Source organism: Eublepharis macularius, chromosome 5 (assembly GCF_028583425.1).
Source record: "Eublepharis macularius isolate TG4126 chromosome 5, MPM_Emac_v1.0, whole genome shotgun sequence".
Classification (NCBI taxonomy): domain Eukaryota; kingdom Metazoa; phylum Chordata; class Lepidosauria; order Squamata; family Eublepharidae; genus Eublepharis; species Eublepharis macularius.
The window spans coordinates 167672821-167696348 of NC_072794.1; the positions used below are offsets into that span (position 1 = coordinate 167672821).

Here is a 23528-nt window from a genome sequence, read left to right on the forward strand (position 1 = left end):
TAAGCTTGGAAGCAGAGAGTTTTCCAAGTTTTACTCAGATCTTGGAGGCCACCAGAAAAAGCAGGTTCTGGATATCCCGCCTCTCAACGTGATTATCTAAAGGAGCTGAAACGAAGCTCGAAGCCCCACCCCACCACTTTGTAGCATTGCTAGTAAAAATTGTTAACTACCAACTATATTTGGAACTGCTAATCTGTTTTCTCCCCCGCCCCTTACAAAGATATGTATCATTATTGGAAGAACACAATAGGGCCTCATTAGTTCAGAATTCTTTCTTGCTCTTTTTGTGTCTCTTTCTTCTATTCCCACTTCCTCTGCTCCAGCTATAACTTCCAGGGCATCTGGAAATCATCGGGTTTCAGGAGAGACCAGTGGGAGGCCTCTACATTTTTCATATGCTTCTTGGCTAAAAACACAGCCATCTGCTTCTTGTCTTTGGAGGCGAAAGACTTCCCGACCCTCCAAGGAAAATGGATTTCAGACCCTTGACTTGACTTGTACTTCTGCAGCTCCTGGAGACACCACTCCTCGTTCATCTTGTAATATCGGCAGACGGCAGCTTCCTGTTTGGGGTTGGCAGCTCTGAGCCAGTAATGGACCGCTGCCAGCCCTGCTTGGGACATGACGTCTGGGTAGCGATGCTCCAGCAGCTGGAGAAGGAGTTCGTTCGCTCGGTTGCACCAGAGGTTGGTGATCTGGTCATCGAGATCTGGACAGGTGGTTGTGACCTCATCCTGAGTTCTCCGGATCAGCAAGACAGGCCCCGTGTACTTGCGCAGCTGTTTGCCTATGTTGAGGTTGAAGTGGTCCTTCACTGTTCGCACCACCAGGTTCTTCCAGCTCTTGGGCATCACGTTCAGGGCTAAAGGGAGCAAATCGTCAAAAGTGGCATCCAGGACCAAGGAACCCAGCAGCGGGTAGGACATAGCGGCCCAGGTGGCCGAGTAGCCTCCCAGAGACCACCCATACACAATAATATCTTGTATCCTGAAGTTCAGGCGGCTTGTCGCGTACTGGATCACCACATCAATAGCGTTGGCATCATTCTGTGGGTAGGGTTGGCCCGTACTCCCTCCAAAACCAGGGTGGTTCCACCCCAGCACGGAATATCCGGTCTGCAAAGGCGTGGAAAGGCAGCCCCATTCATAGAAGCTGACGTTCCCTTCGCAGCAGACCACCAACTGCTTCCCCCGATTTTCCACATTGCCCGTCACCTTTGTTCTCCTGTCTACAAACATGGTGTCAATCTTATTCCCGTCTCGAGCGACCAGCTTGGCACGTCTCCCGTGATATTCCCCGAGAAGGCGAGCTTGGCCCTTCGCCAGCATCGGTAACAGGGCCTGGTTCAGGAGGAATATAGAGCCTGGGTAGATCATCCAACGACCCAACGAATGAGCCATGATATAGCTGGCCAGTTGGCCAGGCAGCTGTTTGAAGCCACAGAAGAAGCGCCGGAAGGAATCCTGGTCTCCACCTGGCCCAACGGCGAACGCTGATGCCGGCTGGCCCATTTGGGATACTTTTACGAGCGCTTGGCACCCGCAGCCTCGGATACAGCCGTGGGCGCTGCTGCTGTTGCCTGGCTCATCCCACTGGAATTCGATGGGCCAGTTCTTGGATTTAAAGTTGTAACTGGCCTTAAAATAGACTTTAAAGACATGGGCAAGAGCTTTCGGGAAACACAGGACACACATGGAGAGAGGCGATAGTTATCTTCCATGAGAGGTAGCAATTAATTTAAAAAAAAAAGAAAAGGGGAGGGGGAACCAGGGGGCAAGGGAAGAAACCTTGCAACAGATGCTCACGATAGAGTCAGAGCAGGAGCGGTGGTCCTTTCTGTCTTCATAGGGGCATGATGTTGCCTCTGGAACTCGCTGGTTCTTTAGCCATCGTGAAGTGACAGAGACAGTTGTGGGCCCTGACAGACGACAACTTCAACAGACTTAGCCATCAGGGAAGCATCACAATCAATGAAGTCATCCTTTGTGAGGGCAACTTGCAAGCATGCACTTTGAATAGCGGCCACTAGAGGTGCCCTAATACATCTCGGGCGGGAGGGTGTTTAACTGGATTTTATTTTATTACGGATGGATTTAACTTACGATTGTAAGCCACCTTACACTTGGACACTTGTCAGCTTCCCTCAAGTTTTGATGGGAAATGTAGGCATCCTGGTTTTACAGCTTGGCTCTCCATTACAGCTGCAAGACCAGGATGCCTACATTTCCCATCACAACTTGAGGGAAGCTGACAAGTGTCCAACCTGTGTCAGGCGTCACTTGTAGCTTGGCTCTAAGTGCCTGCCCCAGCCATGAAGGGAGCTCGGACTCTTGAAAGTTCACACCTTGGAAACTTAGTTGGTCTTTAAGTTGTTATTGGACCCGAATCTTGCTAAACTCTGTCTCTTGTTTTTACTGTTCCTAGTATCTGACTTCGATGAACACAGGTGTTCTAGTTGAGTGCTAGAGAGTTAGGAAAACTTCTAAAAAATCAATTGTACATTTTCCATCTATATTGCAATTAACATCTAAGTTAACATCAAACTAAAACTTTAAAAATATGCCTTATTTATAAAACACACATTCATAAAACTGTAGCATTTTAGCCATATAGCATTGGGAGGAGATGTCACAGATATAAAGTTACAGTTGCACATCAAAGTAAAAAAACACACATGTTTTCAAAAAATGTTGAAGACTACTATACAGCTTAAACCAGAAGCCTTTTTGCTGGGGTTAATGGACAAACCATTGGAAAATCAGCACGGTATTTTATTTTTATATATGATTACAGCAGCTAGGCTTTTGTATGCACAAAAATGGAAAAGTACAGAACTTTCTTCAATTGATGACTGGATTATGAAAATGATGGAGTTAGCGGAGAAGGCTAAACTTACAGCTTCGATGAGAGAGAAAAACATTGTCTACTTTTCTGGCTATCTGGAAACCCCTTACTGACTCTCTGCATGAAACAAGGAAAAATGATTTGATGGTTTGTGATTTTGATTTTAAAGAAGATAAACATGGGAAAAAATAAATAGAAGGGGGGGCGTTAGTGGAAAAGGAAATTTTGGAGAGATTAAAATTTAAAGTATGATGTTTGCTAAAATAAGATAAGTGTTGTAGAGAAAAATAGAAAGTGAAACATGTATTATTGTTTTATTTCTAATTTCTGTCTTTTTTTTTCTTTTTTGTATGCTTCTTTCACTATTTCTTTCTTTTATTTCTTTGCCCTTTCTATTGGGCTTTTAACTCTATCAATAAAATTTTAAAATCCTGTTAAAAAAAAGAATAAGAACAGAGTTGCTGTCATCTGCCAGGAAAATATATGTCCTCATCAGGGCTTTTTTTCTGGGAAAAGAGGTGGTGGAACTCAGTGGTGAAACTCAGGACAGCACAATGACGTCACTTTGGGTCAGCTGGAACAAGGGGAGAGTTTTTAAAAGTTTAAATTGCCGTCTGCAAAAATGGTCACATGGCTGGTGGCCCTGCCCCCTGATCTCCAGAAAGAGGGGAGTTTAAATGGCCCTCCGCCATCTCAACTCCCCTCTGTCTGGAGATCAGGGGGCGGGGCCACCAGCCATGTGACCATTTTCAAGAGGTGCTGGAACTCCATTCCACCACGTTCCAGCTGAAAAAAGCCCTGTTCTCATGCACATAAGGAGGCATCATGCTGAGTGATGGGGAGTTCCTTGGGATGGCATCTCACCTAGGACCCTTCCAAACATGGATGCTGCCCACTAACTTGGAGACTCCATTTGGTACAGAACTCTGCAATTTGCTTATTATCAGAAGCTACAAGAAGAATGAATATTATCCCCATTCTGTAGTCATTCCACCGGCTACCTATCCGTTACCGGGCTCAGTTCAAGTTATTGGCTATATCATATACAAAGCTCTTCATGGCCTTGGTTCTTCATATCTACAGAACCGCATCTGTACTGGTGTAGTCTCCCAGGGGCCAGGGGTCAGAGTGCAGAGGCCAATCACAACCTGGGAGTAAAAAATAACCAGGGTCTAGTCCAAGGGTCAGAGTTCCAGAGAAGCCAAGAGTCAGGTCCGGGTCCGGGTCCGGGTCCGGGTCCGGGTCCGGGTCCGGGTCCGGGTCCGGGTCCGGGTCCGGGTCCGGGTCCGGGTCCGGGTCCGGGTCCGGGTCCGGGTCCGGGTCCGGGTCCGGGTCCGGGTCCGGGTCCGGGTCCGAGGGTCAGAGTTTGCACAATGGCAAGGCCAGTGGAGCAACCACAAAATGTACTAGTTGCTTCCACAAACTGCTGCTCCTTCCAGCTGTTTTTATGGCAAAGTCTTAATGAGCTAAACTGTCAGCCACTTACTAGGTAGACATCCTGAATTCACTCATTCATCCTGGTCATTTGACAGTTGCTGCTGACTCATGAGTTGTGCACTCCTCCTGCGTTCTTGCAGTTCTCCCCGGTCTCTGACAGCGCCGGCACTGCAAGGGTGTTGGTGAAGAGGGAGAGGAGGAGTGGCCTTCTGCAGCTGAGTCTGTTACAGCTGAAGGCCCTGCTGATTGATTAGCCGGCTATTGCTGTTCATCAGACTCAAGGACAGCTGCAGCTGGATCAGTGTGTGTGTGGGGGGTGAACTGAAGACAGCTCTTCATCGGATGACTCTTCACCGAGCACAGGGCAAGGCTGACTCATGACGGCATCGCTCCTTATGTTCCAACGTGGCAGCTTCACTTATCTGAACAGGGCCTTCTGCAGGCACCACTTTGCACATGAGCAAAACCAACAGCTGCCTTCTCTGTGGTGGCCCCCACCTTATGGAACAGCCTACCTGAAGAGGTCAGGACAGCCCCCACTCTCCTGGCTTTCTGCAAATGGTGCAAAACTGAATTATTCAAGAGGGCTTTTTTTACTCAGCTAGGAGGGCTGTATTGTAAGCAGGGCTCATTTCGAGGGGGGACACGCAGGAATGCAGTTCCAGCAGTTCCCCAAAGAGGTCACATGTCAGGTGGCCCCGCCCACCTGACTCTCAGCCATTTTGGGCCTGTTTTGTCCTGGATTGGGGCCAAAACAGCCCAGATCGGGCCTCTGATGGGTGGTGGATCACTCTTTTGCTCAGCAGTGGCTCAATCCTGACCATTTTGGGCCCTTTTTCGGCCATTTCTAGCCCCTTTTTGTCATTTTGGACCCAATTTTGGCCCTGAATGACCAGGATTGGGTCCAAAACAGCCAGAATAGGTGATGTTAGGGGGTGTGGCACATGCAAATCAGTTGTGCTAATGACACATTTCCAGTGATGTCAAGGGACGTGGCATATGCTAATGAGTTATGCTAATGAGTTATGCTAATGAGTTCCTCCAGCACTTTTTCTACAAAATGACTCCTGATTGTAAGGAAGTGGTTTGAGAGGAATGTATCCATAGAGGGATAGGGACCATAGACTTTACTACTGTGTGCTACTGCGTGCTATCAGTTGCTTTGGGTATGATGCTACTGGGTGGTTCTATGTTGTTTAATATATCAGTCTTAGTATTGCTTGTGCTTTAGCATTTCTTCCACTCTGTAGTGGATTTCTGCTGGTTTTAAATCTTTAGAAATTTGCATTTATAGACCCTATTACATTGTTTATTGAAACGTCCTTGAAATTGACTGTACTGACTCAAACTGTGTAATCCGCCTTGAGTCGCAGTGAGAACAGTGGACTGAGAATAATGAAATAAACAAACAAGTAAGTAAATTTTCCTTACATGACAGTTTGTGTATTTGCAGTATCCCATCTACCGAACAGCTGTAAGGAGTGTTGGCAGACACTAAGATAAATGAGGCAGGTATACTTATCCACTTTGAATTTCTAATTCTGCATTGAAAAATAGAATAAAAATACAGCACACTGTACAGAAATACACTGTATATCTATAAATGAATGAACATATTTTGAACTTTGTACTGATTTTGCAACCGAGAGAGCTTCTGTATTTTTGTCCTTGAGATTCGTTGCTCTTTCTTATAAGCCTCCCTGTTATTACTAGAAAAATAGGATGCCGAATGTAATAGATAAATGAATCACCTGTAGGCAGCTCTGCTTCTGGTAAGAGTACAAGGAGAGCCAGTTTGGTGTAGTGGTTAAGAGCACGAGACTCTAATCTGGAGAGCTGGGTTTGATTCCCCACTCCTCCACGAAGCCAGCTGGGTGACCTTGGGTCAGTCATAGCTTCTCAGAGCTCTCTCAGCCCCACCCACCTCACAGGGTGTTTTTTGTGGGGATAATAATGGCATACTTTGTAAACCGCTCTGAGTGGGCATTAAGTTGTCCTGAAGGGCAGTATATGAATTGAATGTTGTTGTTGTTGTTGTTATTATTATTATTATTATTATTATTATTCTAAAGCAAGCTTGCAGAGAAAACATTCCTTCCTTGAGATGGTGTCTGTTCAGACATTGTAAGGAACATTGTATAGAAGTTAGTACCTCTTTAATATGTATGAGAGAAAGAGAACCAGATGTTTTCTAGATATTGCAGGATATATCACAAAACGGCAGCTGATACACTCTAGCTAGGCAAATAAGAAATGTTGGCAGCTTTTGGCAGGTAGATTCCCAAGCTCTCCACAGCAAAAACGCAGGTGTATTGGTTGACGTGACTTTATTAGAGATCCATCAAGTTCAAGGTGCTCAGACAGCTGAATTGGCAGAAGTGACGCGGATGGGGCTGGTAGTGTTAGTTATAGGGAAGATTCCCACCATTAGGACAGGGACCATTAAAGTTTGAGCGTGAAGGAGTCGGGGGGGGGGAATGAAGAGGAGAAGCTAGGTTTTGGCTAGACAGAACAAAGAATGAAATCATCTCAGTTCCCAAGAAGAATACATTTCAAGCCAGCAGCAGCCAGCATTCAAGGACAGTTGTTGGAGGCGGTGGGGAAAGATAAATACTTGCAAGATAACCTCCTGGCTTAACATCAACAAGAAACTTCTCATGCCCTCAGAGGACCAGTACATAACACAGAATACCTTCATGGTAGATATGCAGACAGGCATATGTGACAAACTGTGTTTGTGAAGGGCAAGATTTGCGTCCAGTAGCACCTTAAAGATCAACTAGATTTCCATGGTATGAGCTTTCAAGAGCCAGAGCTCCCTAATGATGGTAAAGTTTAATCCACCAAACTTGTTCTATGTGCAGAGCTGATTTATATCACCAACTTGGTGTGGTGGATTGTGGATACGTGTTTTCATGCAGCAACTGGTCTTATGGCACACCAATGTGAGATGTCCCAGTGCAGAATTCCCAGGGCAGGATATGGAGCAACGGTGTGCCCTGCCATTGAATTAGATTTTAAACTTTGGATTTTAAAGGACAGGTGAAGGCTGATTCTGCACATGTCGGATAATGCACTTTCAATGCACTTTATCAATTGTTTGAGGTGGGCTTTTTGTTCCGCACACAAAAAAATCCATTCCAAATGATCTATAAAGAGGATTGGAAGTGCATTATCCAACGTGTGCGGAATCACTCGATGTCTTACAGGGATATTTTGAAATGTACATATATAGAGAAATATATGATTTAACAGATATGTTATTTTGTTGACTCTTTCTACAATCAACAGTGTCTTTCATTCAGAAATGAAGCTCTGTCGGTTTCTCAATTTTCCCTCCCTGTTGTTGCCTTTGTGAGCTGAAGATGGAGCCATCAACTCACCTGGTCTCACAAACATAAATGTCACTGAATCGCTGAACGGGAAAAAGACAAAAGGCTATTTGCTCCTTGCTTTGAACCGTCAATCCATCAGCACCCACCAAGGGGGCTGCGTAATCCAAACCGCTGTAGCCTGAAGGCGCTTAACGGGGCAGTAAAGAAATAGACCCGAAGCAAATACTGCTAATGTTTCACAAAAGTCAGAAAGCCACGCAGTGAATGGGAAGGCAACATTCAAGGGGAAAAAAAAACCCTATTCACCCCGTTGAATTCTTTCACAATATTTAATGTGATAATAGGGCCCTGAGCATGATCCTACAAAAGCATCTATGGGATGGTTTATTTTGCTTTGCTGAGGTATGCCTTGGTTTGGTAACTAAACCCCCCCACCCTCGGCCCAATCCCTCGCCCTTGAAAAATTGAGGAGCAGGAATAAAAATAGCAGGAAAGTAGGCTCCATAGCGACGCTCTAGGAATTTCTCTCTGCCTCTATCATCTTTATCATAGAGTTTGGGTGAAATTACTATAGAAGTGACATTGCAGCCTCTCCAAACTCTACCCTCCCCAGGTGTTGCCCTCTCCCAGCATTTGTGGAAGCAGTGCTGGCAAGTGGCAACCCTCTGTCTGTCTTTGGTATCTCAAAGAAAGTGGAACTCAGGATATTTTGGATGTGTGTGTGTGTCCCTTATCCACACAACCCATGACCCTAACGTGCAAAAATGATTGTGTGAATTAGTACTAAAAGGATAAATACGTGTCACGTTTGCCATGGGGGGTAGAGGCATGGGGTGGTGAACTGGATACTCCGATTGCCAAACTCCCTTGGTTTTCTTTCCTGCATTATGGTCTCAGCTTGCCACGAAAAGAACATTTACTTATCATTTCTTTCATTTATTTATACTGTGTTCCCCCCCCAAATGGGCATCCAAAGTGGCCTGCAACTTTCTCTCTTCCTCAATTTGCAAATTGTAACAACTCTGTGAGGCTGTTTAGGCTAAGAGAGAAGGGCAGACTCAAAGTCAGCCAGGGAGCTTCCACGGCTGAGTGGAGGATTCGAACCTGGGTCTCTCAGATCCTATTTCAGCCACTATGCCATGCTAGTGCTTTCCGCTGTGCTTTGATTCTGGTAAAGTAGCTTGTCTGAAGCGGTCCTGTAACTTCCTGTCTTGGCTGTTGTCAGGTGACACAGAGGAGCCAATGAAACTCCTCACATCCCTATAAAAACTCTAGAGATTTCATTCACTCTCCACCACCACCCACCACTTACCTGACTGGTGGTGGGGAGGAGTGCAGGAATGGGCCTCCCGGGTGCACTCCCAGAGCAGCGTGATGATGTCACTTCCCGGGATGATGTCACTTCCCGGGAGTGATGTCATCGTGCCACCCTGAAACCACTCCTGTGCTTTGCAGTGGGCCGATTGAAGTACATTTGCATCCCCATGCCTGAGCAATGACATCACTTCCTGGAAGTGATGTCAAGCACACACAAAGAGCATGATGGGAGCCATGAAAAGGTAAGCACCAGGTCTCCCCCTTCCCGCTGGGAGGGTAAGGGGGCCTTGCAACCCTAAAAAAACTTCATTCTGTTATGGCTGCTCATTCTGGGCAAGTGTCGTGACCCAGCCCTGGACCGAGCTCTTGCCTCCAGCGGGTCCTCGTCAGAGGAGGAGGACTGTATTGGGCAGGCAAATCCAGCCCCAGAATCGGTGGAACTGGCTGCGGGGGATGAAGAGGCACCAGTGGAGCCGGCCATGCAGCAGCCAGAGGTACAGCCTGTGCCTCCCAGGGAAGATGCTGGGGCCGAGGGAGTGAGCAAAGCGCAAACAACCCCAGTCGCTAGTTGGGGGCAGCCGTCAGAGCCAGCAGCCTAGAGTAAGGGCTGGGCGCGGGAGGCGGTTCGGCAACGGCACTGCAGCACCTGACTACAAGCGCAGAGGTGGCTGGAGCTGATTCGGGATGACGAGGCAGGGCAATCAATGGACGAGGAAACACCTGGCCAGTCCGCCTCTTAAACAAGGCGGAATATAAGAACAGACGCTGAACTCAGAGCAGCGTGGAAACAACTTCAGTCGTCATCCACTCTGCAACCGGAAGGGAAATACAGGCGCCTGCATTTCCCTTCCCCTTCCTGCTGCTCTGTAAATGCTAAACTTTAAGCTTCCAGGATGCCTACAGATCCAAGCAAACTTTGAGGTAAGAGAACAAGTTTAGCATTTACAGAGCAGCAGGGAGGGAAATACAGGCGCCTGTATTTCCCTTCCACTTTCTGCTGCTCTGTAAATGCTAAACTTTAAGCTTCCAGGGCGCCTACAGATCCCGGCAAACCTTGAGGTAAGAGAACACGTGCTGAACCTAGGTATTTCTTAACGTGTGTTTTGGCTCTATGATTCTATGATTCTATGACTCTATTCTATGATTTGCCATGGAGATGTGCCATTCTGACCCCAGGCCATCACAATTTACACACCAGCTATCAGCGGGTGAAGAAATCAAAGAGAGAGTGGGTGCTGACCTTTTGTCTTCAAAAACCTCACAAAACATGCAGGCACAAAATGTATCACTGAAATCGTAGCTTGTATTTCTCTCTTTCTCTCTTTGTAACCAAACCATCACTCGACATGCCCAAGCTAGAGCTTCCAGGGCAACTGAAAATGCTCGGGTGGCAAAGTTCTCCCATGTGTGGTCATCACGTTCTTTAGATGCTTCCGGGCAAGAAACAGAGCCAACTGCTGCTTCTGCCTGCCGGAGAGGCCTTTGCCAATCATCCACGGGAAATCAGCTTTTGGTCCCAGACTGGCTTTGTAGCTTTGTAGCTTCCCGAGGCACCAGTCTTCATCTACTTTGTACAAGTAGTTGTAGACGATGGATTCCAACACATGGCTGTCAGCGGAAAGCCAGTGCTGCACCACTTCTTCTGTCCCGGAGATAATCTCCGGATAACGGGTTTTAAGGAGCTGCAGCAGCAGCTGGTTGGCTCGGTTGGTCTTGGCGATGGGAATGTTGTTTTCCTTGCTGAACTGGGTGCTGGTGATTTCATCAAGGGTCCTCCGGATCAGCAGAACGGGCCCTGGATATTTGCACAGCTGTTCGACCACGTTGAGGTTGAAATGCTCCATGACCGTCTTCATCACCAGCTTCCTCCACCTCTTGTCAATCAGTTTCATCGCCAAGGGGAGCAGTCCGTCAAAGGAGGCATCCAGGATCAACGCGCCCAGCTCTGGATAGCTCATGGCCGCCCACGTGGCTGTGTAGCTGCCTAAAGAGTAGCCGTAGATTGCAATGTCCGGTAGGCTAAAGTTAAGGCGATGTATGGCGTATTGGAGCACAACCTCCATGGCGTTGATGTCGTTCTTCGGGTAGGGTTTCCCCGTGCTCCTTGCAAACCCCGGGTGATTCCACCCCAGGACAGAATACCCAGCTTTCAATGGGGTAAAAAGGCAGCCGACTTCGTAAAAGCTGCCGTTCCCTTCGCAGCAAATCACCAACTGCATTCCCCGCTGCAAAGGATCTTTCCTCCGCCTCCTGTCTACAAACATGGTATCGATTTTGTTTCCGTCCCGGGCAACGAGTTTGGCTCGTTTTCCTTGAAAATCCTCCATGAGGCGGGTCCGGCCGCTCACCAGCAAAGACAGCGGGATTTTGTTCAAGAGGCAAACGGAGCCGGGGTAGAGCAACCAGCGGCCAAGAGAGTGAGCGATGGCGTACCTGGCCAGCTTGCTGGAGGATTGCTTCATGCTGTGCAGGACGCTGGTTTGAGATAGTCTTGGCCCTCCGTGCTTGCTAGCCGTGGGCAAACTCGGAGCTTTGCTGATGGTGGTGCTGCTACCATTCCCAACACCAACACTGCTGCTTTTGCTACCCTTGGACTCATCCCAACGGTATTCCACGGGCCAATTCCTGAATAAACATCCATCCTTGATCACCAGGCATGCTTTCATTTTGGAACACATGTTGAAGTTCCCTAGCAATGCTCGTAAGATTGTATAACCGTACTTTTCCTAAAGGTATAAACTGTAGGAAGGAGGCAGGAGACAGGATACGGCAGCGAGTGATCTACAGAGCTGAAGTGGTGTTTGGAGGACCTTCATTTAACCCGGTGTGTGCAGCAAGTGGGCCCTTCGGCCTCTTTGAGTTTGCTGGTGGTGGAGTTGGCACCCTGCAAAGGACACCGGGCACTTCCTCCTGGAGCCCTTACAGGCCAGCCAATCAAGGCCAAGGTAATGGTTAGCAAGGTCAACTTCCTTTGTGAGCAACTACACCAGTGAAGGCTTGGTTGCATGAGCCACAGGCTACCATGGGTGTCTTTAGCTGTCCAGTGTGAGCCATTCCCTAGAGTTCATTGCCGGGGTTACAGATGGTAGAATGGAGCGTAGAGCTTTGCCCCACATATCCCGAACCCTTTCACTGGTCCCACAGCATAAATTTCTTTTGGGCACGAGAACTCAAAGGCCAGATCTTTCACGGGCATCCTCCAGTCAGAACAGCTGCTCCATCGGTTCTGCAAAGACGGAAAAAGCTTTCCAACAACCCAGCTCTCCTCTTTTCTGTATCGGCATGATGGGATGAAGCTTCCTATCAATCTCTCTCTGGGATCTCAAGATCATGTGCTGGAGGTCGTCAGGGATCTTGGCCGTAGGCAAACTTACAAGCCCTCTAGAGCTAGGCGTCCCTTTGGGGAACTGATCCAGCCCTGCCAAAAATCCATTCTTCTCTGAGAAGGTCTGGCCCCACCAAGGACATGGGGTCCCTCCAGTGCACCCTCTTTGGATGCTCTCTCTGCGCCCAAATTACCATCCAGGGAATCGCTGCATGGAAACTTTTAGGTTCATCAGGACTAGAAACCTTCAAAGTGTTCCTTTTCAACTACACCTGCCACACCTCTCATTTCCCCGCTTGTTGGCCTGACTGCACGGGAGAAACTCTTTTCTGACAGCGAGGAAATCATTTGTTTTACTCCCTTCTGACATTTTTATCCAGGGGTGGTTTATCGGAGCTTCTCTGTATTTAAATGCTTGTTGTGAGCCGTCCTGAGCCTGCATGCAGGGAGGGTGGGATATAAATCTAATAAACATACACATAAACACATGATTTGTTTGATTCGATTTATATACCGCCCTTCAAGACAACTTAACACCCACTCAGAGCGGTTTACAAAGTGTGTTATTATTATCCTCATGACAATCACCCTGTGAGGTGGGTGGGGCTGAGAGAGCTCTGGAAGAGCTGTGACTGACCCAACGTCACCCAGCTGTCTTCCAGTGGAGGAGTGGGGAATCAAACCCGGCTCTCCAGATGAGAGTCCTGCCGCTCTTAACCACTATACCAAACTGGCTCTATTGCGTGAAATCTATTTTGAGCTCTTTCTCCTCCCCAAACCTCATCACCCGTTCCATCCCTCTAGGAATATCCCAGTCTGGAGTTGGCAAGACAAGCTACATCCCAGTCCCGATCAAGGAGCCAGTGGCTGTTTTTCGAGATCAATCCCTTCCCCATCTTGATCTGAGCGCTACGGGAAGGGACCGTCTAGTTTCTGGCTGGATATAAAGCCACTGTGCTCATAAAGATCATGGAGCAAGAGTTGGCCCCATATATCAGTCAGCTGTGGGATCTGGAGGAACTAATTGAGATTGATGTATCAGACACTTTAAGTTCCTCCAGGACCGCAGTTCTAATCTTGAGTTGCCATAGTAATGAACCTCTTGTGACATCACTGTTGACTTCACAGAATCCTAAGGTATGGAGGAAGCCGAAAGCCATGAGGGGGGCCAAGTTGGGGATCTGGGAGGACTCACGGGGGGGTGGGATCCCATCCGTCTTCCCCTCGCACTGGCCTTCCTGGCAGTGGGCGCTACTGGAAGCCAGTGTACTGCGACCAAGACTGGGGAGCGATGGTTGTTGTGGGTTTTCCGGGCTGGATTGCCGTGGTCTTGGCATTGCCATGGCGATACAGCCCGGAAAATCCACAACAACCATCATTCTCTGGCCGTGAAAGCCTTCAACAATATATCAAGACTGGGGAGATCCAGGTTCAAATCTCCACTCTGCCATGGAAACTCAGTGACCCTGGGCCAGACACACACTCTCAGCCTAACCTACCTTACAGGGTTGTTGTCACTGCCAGCGCCAGGGTCTCTGGTGCCTGTGGCAACCCCCCTCCCGCGCGTGCACAGTGCACACACACCACAGACTGCATGATGACATCATCATGCGATGACATCATCGTGCAGCGCAAGCCGGGGCATTCGCCGGCAGATGGCTGGGGTGGCGGGCAGAGGCTGCTCCATGCTCTGCACGCCACCCCGGCAGCAGCTTGTGGCTGCTGCACCTGGCTGGGGGGCGTGTGGCGGTGGCAGCAGCACAGGGCTGGCTGCAGCAGCTGTGGGCCAGCCACACCAGCTCCGCAGCATGTGCCTCCACCCCTGACAACCCCTCCGGCACCTCTCCAGGGCCCTCGCGCCTGAGGCCACCGCCTACCTGGTCTCTATGGGTGCGCCGGCCCTGGTTGTTGTGAGAGAAATGGAAGGAGAGAATGCGGTCAGCCACTTTGGGGCTCCATTGTGAAGAAAAAAAATGAAATTCTGCCCTCAAATCATAGTTGATTTATGGCGACCCCCTAGTGAGTTATAAATGAAGTTGATAACCAATAAATAAAAACTTCCACCCCTTTATAATTTCCAGTTGCCTCACCTCCACCATTGCCACTGCTTCTCCCTCATGGGATCCACTGCCAGCTTACCCCCCACTGCTTCTCCTCAGCCCTTTGCTTCATTTTCCTTTCCAGTTCCACTTCTCTCCCTCGACGCCCCTCTTCTCTTTCCGTACTGCTCCCATTCCCCACTCTTAGCAACTCTCTTCTCCTCCAGCCCGTGCAACCTCTCCTTTCCTCCTCTGCTAGAGTTGCCAACCTCTTCCTAGGACTCGGAGATAATAATAATAGTAATAACATTAGATTTATATATCACCCTTCAGGACAACAGTGCCCACTCAGAGCAGTTTACAAAGTATGTTATTATTATCTCCACACCAATCACCTTGTGAGGTGGGTGGGGATGAGAGAGCTCTGGAAGAGCTGTGACTGACCCAAGGTCACCCAGCTGGCTTCAAGCGGGGGCGTGGGGAATCAAACCCGGCTCTCCAGATTAGAGTCTCCTTGCTTTTAACCACTACACCAAACTGGCTCTCTTGCAAGATCTCTTGAAATTATAATTGATCTCCATACAGTTTCCCTAAAGGGAAAATTTGAAGGGTGAATTTGGCATTATATCCCACTGAGGTCCTCCCCAAATCCTGCCCGCCCCAGTCTCTCACCACACATTTCCAGGAATTTTCCAACCCAGAGTTGGAAACCATACCTCCTCTCCCCAACTCCGATAACATTGCATGCCATTTGACAGTAACCCAGGTGCCATCCAGACTTCAGATTTTCCCTGGGATGTCTGTGCATGCCCATATGTTATTTTATTTATTTTTATTTATTTATGTCATTTTACCATTAGAGGGGTTTTTAACCCCCCTTTTTGTGCTAACTTGAGAATCCCCCCAATTTGCAGAGGCCTATATCCTAGCCATGTATTAAGCTTGCCAATCTCCAGGTACGGCCTAGAGTTCTCCCAAAATTACAACTAGTTGCCAGGCCACAAAGATCAGTTCCCTGGAGGAAATGGGAGCTTTAGAGGATGGACTCTATGGAGTTATACCCTGTTGAGCTGCCTCCCCTCCCCAAACTCTGCCATCCCTAGCCCCCACACCCCTAAATCTCCAGGAATTTCCCACACCTGAGTTTCACAACCGTTAGCCATGCCTGGCTGTGTTGTGCAGATTATATGATCCACACAGGGGGGCACCCAAGGCCATTAGATACAAGGAGCTTACGGAATGTACAAAAGCCGACAAAAAAAAAAAAAAGAGAGAGAGAGAGAGAGAGAGAGAGAGAGAGAGAGAGAGAGAGAGAGTCTTTAGTTCCATTAATCCTTTAGAGGGTAAATAACTTGTTTTAAAAAAGTGATGGAGCTGCCAGCAAAAAATGGCACGTCTGCTATGAATCCTCCTTCCTGGAGAACTTACCCCAAGGTTCACCGAGGTTGAGAATCCCATGTTTTATGTTCAAAACAGAGAGCCTCTCTACATGAGACATCTGACACGTGAAGAACATGTGTCAGGAGATGCAATGTTAGCTGGAAAAGGTAGTTTAAAAAGACAGAGCCAACGGCAGGGCAAAGGCTTTGCTAGACACGGGAGCTATACATTTAATTGCATCGAAATCGCAGGAGGTCATAGCCCCTCTCTATACTGCCTTGGTCAGGCCACACCTGGAGTGCCGTATGCAGTTCTGGAGGCCTCACTTCAAAAAGGATGTAGACAAAATCGAGAGGGTGCAGAGGAGAGCGACGAGGATGATCAGGGGTCTGGAGACTGAGCCCTACGAGGAAAGGCTGAGGGCCTTGGGAATGTTCAGTTTGGAGAAGAGGAGGTTGAGGGGGGACATGATTGCTCTCTTTAAATATTTGAAAGGCTGTCATTTGGAGGAGGGCAAGGAGCTGTTCCAGTTGGCAGCAGAGGGTAGGACACGAAGCAATGGGCTTAAATTACATGCAGAAAGGTACCAGCTGGATATTAGGAAAAACTTTTTCATGGTCAGAGTAGTTCAAAGGTGGAATCATCTGCCTAGGGAGGTGGTGAGCTCCCCCTCACTGGCAGTTTTCAAGAAGAGGCTGGATGAATATTTGTCAGAGATGCTTTAGGCTCATCCTGCATTGGGCAGGGGGTTGGACCAGAAGGTCTGTATGGCCCCTTCCAACTCTGTGAGTCTTTGATTTCCATTCCTCGCTGCCCTCTGGTTAAGATCCCACACAGTTTTGCAATTGACAGAGCCTTCAGGGAGGCAAAGATGAAATTAACAAGCCCTCTGAGGAGAGATCTTCGCTGGCTCTGTCTTTTTAAACTACACTTCCCGGCTAACATTGCGACTCCCTACACTTGAACACGCGCCCAGGCATCTCATGTAGAAAAAGACTCAGGAAAAAAAGTCCTCTTTTTTTGCAAAGAGGAAGCCTGCAGTTCATACTTTCCATCACTAGGGCATCCTCTATGTTTACTATTGAGGCCATGTGAGTCTCTTAAAACAAAAAAAGGAGTATTGTGGCACTTGAAAGTCTAACAAAGTTTCATTCCAGCTCAAACTCTGATAGACTAGAGCCCACTTCAATACATACATGTGAACGGGCAAAAATGCTCACATCCAGTGAGGTAGTGTGGTGCAGTAGTTAGAGTGGCGGACTAGGATCTGAGAGACCCACGTTTGAATCCTCACTCTGCCATGGAAGCTTGCTGGGTTCAGCATAACCTACCTCACAGGGTTGTTGTGAGGATAAAATGGAGGAGAGGAATAGGATGTAAGCTGCTTTGGGTCCTCACCGCAGAGAGAGGTAGAGTATAATTGAAGTAAATAAAATTAATGAATGATGTGAGCCCTAGTCCATGGAAACCAGAATAAATGGCTATCAGGTGATACAAGACTCTAGGTTATTGAGCAGGCAGGGAGCTGAAATTACCTTATTTATTAATAAAGTGACTGGGAGAGGGAAGGCTGCATGTTTTAGTTTAGCCTCGTCAGATCTCAGAAGCTAAGCAGGGTCAGCCTTGGTCAGAACTTGGATGGGAGGCCACCAGGGAAGGCTGGAGCTGCTCTGTGGAGGAAGGCAGTGGCAAACCACCTCTGCTCTTCACTTGCCTTGAAAGCCATTTGCTGGGGTCACCTAAGTTGGTTGCAACTTGACAGCACATACTGTTATTATTTATTTTTAATAGTCATTCTCCACAGCTGCTTTGTAGCTGCAGGGAACCTAAGCTGGGTCCGACTTCCCCAAACCCAAGAAGCCCTTCCCTGGACATTTCCCCCGTTTTGAAGCCCCTTTGATCAGGTGAGCCCAAACCTTTCCCCTTTCTTCTGCTTCCACTTCTGTCTGTCTCTGGCCTTAAAGCCAAGACCTTGGACAATATTGCTCAGCTGAAAGAGAAGTGTGCTCAGCCACCCCGGAGGAAGAGTTCCGCTTTCTCTAATCCTCTGGACTCCGCACACCACCGCCCCATGTGTGACCACCAAGGTATCAACTTCCTCTTTACCGAAACTGTAGCTCTCGACACGTCATCTTATCCTTTTTTTCGGAGAAGTCTATAATAACCCCCAAACCTCATATCAGGAGGTGGGCAGAAGTTCCACTTTCTAAACACAGAGGAAGAGAGTAGGATTGTTGCAGAGGCTAGAGCAGGAGAGAGATGATATTTTTAAAGAGCGTTGGGCGGCTGAGGCATGCGTTGCTTGTGGTGTGCCCTCATGAGCTGTAAGGCAGGGCTGATACAAGGTATTATGTCATGCTAAGTAACCTGTACCCCTTGATGACTCCTTTGCTACTGTTGGCTTGGTCTATGCCACATCCCCTGGCTAGAAACTCCCTGGATCCAAGAGCTAGGACGTGGATTTGCCACACCTAGGAGCAAGCCAAGCCCCTGGTGTGCTTTCGCACGCTCTACATTACACTGCCAGAAACAGATTCTCCGGTGGCTTAGCTGTAGAATCATCCCTGTCTGTAGAGCAGTTCGTTTTCCAAAGAGCAGAAGTCACATCAAAAGCGCAAAAATTAAAACAGCTCAGCCTGGGAAGCCGCCAAGCAAAACCGATTTGACCAGAGGACACAGCAACGGGACCGAAGGGATGTATGTTATGCGTACACCCCGGGAAGTGAAGCTTCTCTCCAACCGTTTTCTTTTTTTATTAATACATTTTATTTTATCAAAATAAGAAAGGATACAGAAAGAAAAAAAGGGGGAGGGGAGGAAATAATAAGGTCTAGCAGATTTTACAACTACTCGCTACAAGAGTTGTTAGAGTACAGAGTACACAAAAACTTAATCCTTTTCAATGATTGTCAATATAGCAATGAAAATTACAACCTTTATTAAATCCAATGACTATATATTATCCCTCTATACTACACATACTTAACACATACCTCCTCCTTCTCACCATTCACCATTCCAACCGTTTTCAAAGCTCTGAACCACCCACTTTCAATCTCCTGCTGTTGACACGCCTCTAGTCAAACAGGTTGTGCAGGTTTTTATAGCACCAGAAAAGCCCGCACCGCCTGTCTACCAGGTAACTAAATCCAACTCTACTAGGTACTAAATCTGCAGCATGAGAAACAGTGTTTCATCCCCCTTTCAGCTTTCTGAAAAAAACTGCCGCCATCTGAGGTTTGCAAATGGTGCCAACCTCCAGGTAGTGGCTGGAGGGCTCTTTGAATTACAACTGATCTCCAGGCAAGAGAAATCAGTTCCCCTGGAGAGAGCAGCAGCTTTGGAGAATGGATTCTATGGCCTTATACCCTGCTGAGGCTCCCCCCGCCCTGCAAATCACCAGCAATTTCCCAACCTGAAGCTGGCAACCCTTTTGTCCATGAAGGTCTCACAGTACCCATGGCGTCCTTTTTCGGGTAGTCAGAGGCGACCCTTCCTTCCTTTTTCCCTTCCAGAAAAGTTGGTTGGATCCAAGGACAGACAACAGAAAGGACTTTCACTTCCAGTAGAATTCACTGCCAGTAGATGGATTGATGGTCACAAGCACCAATGGCTTTCAAAGGGGGTCAGAAATTGATGGAGAGGTCCATCCATGGTTACTAGCCGTGGTGATTAAAGGGGAACTTCCATAGTTAGAAGCAGTAAGCTGCTGAATACCAGTGCTGGGAGGCAACTTCAGGGGAAGGCAGCCTCCATGCCCTATTCGTTGGCCTTCCAGGGTAACTGATTGGCCAGTGCATGAACCAGGATAACAGTTTGCTCCAGAAAAGCACTTCTTGAGTTATTATATTTCTTTGAATGCTTACTCTTTTTTCTTATTTGTGAGGACGTCCCTTTCCTTTCCTTTTCAGAGCTCCTATGATCAAATAACCTTGAGCAATGACTAATAAAATAAATTAATTTCTAAAGGTGTTGTAGTACAGCAGTTAAGTGGCTGGGTTGCGAATCAGCACTCTGCTGGTTCGACTTCCACTCCTGCCATGAGCTCAGTAGGTGGCCTTGGGTAAGCCGCTCCTCTCAGCCCGAGCTCCCCAGCTGTATTGTGGGGATAATAATAGCAATAATTTGTTCACCACTCGAGGTGAGGCACTAATCTGTCTAGAAGAGTGGTATATAAGCACAGTTGTTGCTGCTGCTGCTGTTGTTGTTGTTATTAAAATATGCTAGATAGAAATTTAGCAACCAACAAGGGTATATTTGGATCACTGTCTAGCATCCAATAGGGAAGAATCTCTCCCTGAAAATTATTAACCGGAGCACAAATTAAAAGAGGTAAAATCCAACCATTCCTAAAAACAGGAAAAAGAGGACATTCCAATATTTTATGAGACAAAATGTCAATTTTCTCCTGACCACAAGGTTGTCCGAGTATGGAATATGATAAAATCTGCCATTCAGTACTTCAGAGGGGTTAGCATTCAATCTGTGAGTTTTGCATAATTCTGCACGGGAGGGAAAGATGTGTGGAAACAGCCCTTGTTTAAGAAAAAACAGCAAACCTTCCATTTCTGTGGTGAAGACGGTCTTTATTCTGGGACCGTCTAGTTGCAGGAAAACATGCTCAGGGCTCCCAGATTCTGCATTGTGGTTGTATAATTATTTCATTATATAATGTAGTAATAGAAATAAAGTGCACAATGGTATCATCCCAAAACCATCTCTCTCTGCCCCCCGCCCCCGGTCCGTGGAAAAATTGTCGTCTATGAAACGGGTCCCTGGTGCCAAAAAGGTTGGGGACGGCTGCACTAGACTACGGAGGGTTGTGGGAGGGGGACTTAATGTTGCTCGTTTACAGTTTGCTTCTCTTGCCGACAGTGTGGGCTGAGCTGGGACTTGACATGCAAAGTTGAGAAGTCCCACAGGGAAGTCAACTTGAGAGCAATCCTCATCTCTGGCAGGGCCACTTCCTCTTTCTTCTCTGGGTCTTGGCTACTTTGGATCCCTCAGTTTGGGGGTGGGGGTGCAAAGGCATCACGTGCACGCACATGATCGACTCCTCTGCATCATAGTGCGAAAAGCATGGCAAGGCCACGTTTCGTAACTTTGTGCTTATGTGCTCGTGGGTGGGTTGCGCAGTTCAGACATGAACAGTAAAGGGTAGTCCGGTTTCCCCCCTTTGGGGGCTGGCACGATGATCATAGTTTCAGGCTAGCGCTAGCACTAAAGGTGTGTCCCATGTCTAGAAGGTACAGAAGAAGGCAACCAAGATAGTTACGGGGTTGGAGCAACTTTCCCTTAAGGATTGGTGGTAGAGTCTGGGAGGAGGAGGTTCAGTATAGAAAAAAGACAACTGAGGGGGGTCACGATACAGGCACCTAGTTATGTTGATGGGCGATAGATCTGAGGACAGACCAAAGGTAATATTTCTTTATTCAATGAGTGATTACTGCCAATGGATGTAGTAACAGTCACAGTAAACTTTAAAAGGGAATTAGATTCATGGAGTAGAGGTCTATCTGCAGCTACTAGCCAGGGTTGCCAGATCTCCCGACTCCCCCCATCGGGAGATCAGAGGCCTGGCACCTACCTTGTCTTCTTCCCCCTCATTCCCCTCACTTCCAGGAAGTGACATCATTGCACAGGCCATGGAAGCGCTCCCATGCTCCACAGTAGCCTGATTCGGAGCCTGAATCAGGCCGCTGCAGAGTGCGGGAGCGCTCCCACATCCCACAGCAGCCTGATTTCAGGCCGATTCGGCCCGAATTGGCCCGAATTGACCGGAACCCAGCTACTACAGGAATGCCCCACTGTGGCCCTATTCGGGCCTGGGCCGCTGTGGTGTGCAGGAGTGCACCGCACCGCCCAGGAACACTCCATGCCACCTGGGGACGTGCCCCAGGAGGTGTGTTCCCCCCTGGCAGCCAGGTAAGTGGAGGCGGGTGGTAGAGGGTGGGAGTGGGAGATCCCCGGCCCCAGGCAGGGGAATGGCATCCCTTCTAGTAGCCGCAGTGACTAAAGAGAACCTCCAAATTCAGGGGCAGTCAACCTCTTAATCCCAGTGCCAGGAGGAATTATCATGGGAAGGCCTCAGCCTCTATGCTATGTTGTTGGCCATCTGGAAAAAGTGGTTGGCCATTCAGTGAGACTAGATGGACCACTGGTCTGATATAGCAGGGCTCTTTTTATGTTCTTAGGAACCCTATTCCACACTGTGACACTGAGAGATCTTTGTCTTTTGGTGCTACACCTCTGAAGATGCCAGCCACAGCTGCTGGCGAAACGTCAGGAACTACAATGCCAAGACGACGGCAATACAGCCCGGAAAACCCACAACAACCATCGTTCTCCGGCCATGAAAGCCTTCGACAACCTATCCAGCAAAATCATTGGGAAGTGCAGTAAGTTTGGAATGCCGGTGTAAATTTATATGGCCATGAAAAGTGATGCAAGCGCAATTGGTGCAAGTTCTTCTTCTTATGCCCACCTGGGTTTCCACCGTGGGAGAAGTTCTGGAAATCATTTGAAGTGGAACGTGTGCATTCATCTTACGCATGTCATTTATTTATTTATTTTTATTTCTTATTTATTTCAGATTTCTATTCCACCCTCCCCGCGAGCGGGCTCAGGGCGGATAACAACATATTAAAAATACAATTAAAAAATTCATGTACATTAAAAACAACACATTTAAAACAGGAAGGTGGACAGCCTTCACAGGGAGGGTTAAGATTTATACACCCCTTTTTCCAGGCCGGCGGAGGCCCAGCCTCAGCCATATGCCTGGCGGAACAACTCTGTCTTGCAGGCCCAGTGGAAGGATAGTAGGTCCTGCTGTGCCCTGATCTCAGCAAACAGAGCGTTCCACCAGGTGGGAGCCAGGACTGAAAAGGCCCCGGCTCTAGTCGAGGCCAGGCGGGCCTCCTTGGGGCCAGGGACCACCAACAGCTGTTTGTCCCCTGATCGGAGTGTCCTCCGGTAAGCAATCCAGGCTGGGTGTGAACCCTTCCCTCCATTTCTGAATCTGAATGGAATCTGGGGTCACACCCAACCTGGATTGCGCATTCCCCCTCTTTCATGACTTTTGCAACTGATTTGCATTTACCTAGCCCTCACTCCCTGCACCCTCTCCCCCCTCCCCTCACCACCTATATATCTCTGGCCAGTTTCTTCATACTCTCCATGCATCTGACGAAGAGAGCTGTGATTCTCGAAAGCTTTTGCTCCAATAAAGTTGATTAGTCGTAAAGGTGCAACTGGACTCTTTACTATTTTGCAACTATAGACGAACACGGCTAACTCCTCTGGATCTAGGACCAAAGATTTGGTCACTAAGCTTGGAGAAACAGGACCGAATCACAAGGGTTCTAGAAACACATCTTATCAGCTCTTAGCTGTTTGCACATTAACACAATGGGTTGGGGTGTCCTGAAAGGTGGACGGAGGTTGGCAATGCTTCGCACAAAAGGAAAAGGAGACCGGGGTTGGATCACTGGGCAGATCCAATCCACTAACAATGAAGTTTTCTCTAACATAAAGAGTCTCCTCCTAACTCAAGGAAAAGTTCCTGGTGCCAGAGGAAAACATCACTGCTAGCGAAATGGGGCCGCGCTGTGACCCAATCAAGAATGGCAGAAGAGTGGTTTGTTGCCGCTGCCTCTCTGTACGTTTCAAACTGAGGACACTTTTTGTTTTAAACCTTTTCCTGCCTGAATCCAGCTCACTCCTCCATACACACCACAAATGCTTATTAAAGCTAAATTCTGCTTTGGGGGAATCTGATTATGGATCCCCAGATTAATATGTAGCGTGACCTTCAGATTGTAAAATCGGGCCAGTGACCCGATTTCCGCC

The 23528-nt window shown here is 48.0% G+C and overlaps 2 protein-coding genes across 2 annotated transcripts; both read right to left on the minus strand.

Annotated features, from left to right (window-relative positions):
• Nucleotides 1-323: 323 nt before the first annotated feature.
• Nucleotides 324-1694, minus strand: LOC129331062 (protein ABHD16B-like). The gene has a single exon (XM_054981390.1). It carries the CDS (start codon nt 1692-1694, stop codon nt 324-326), a length of 1371 nt encoding a protein of 456 aa, XP_054837365.1.
• Nucleotides 1695-10288: 8594 nt separating this feature from the next.
• Nucleotides 10289-11611, minus strand: LOC129331069 (protein ABHD16B-like). The gene has a single exon (XM_054981396.1). It carries the CDS (start codon nt 11609-11611, stop codon nt 10289-10291), a length of 1323 nt encoding a protein of 440 aa, XP_054837371.1.
• Nucleotides 11612-23528: the final 11917 nt, after the last annotated feature.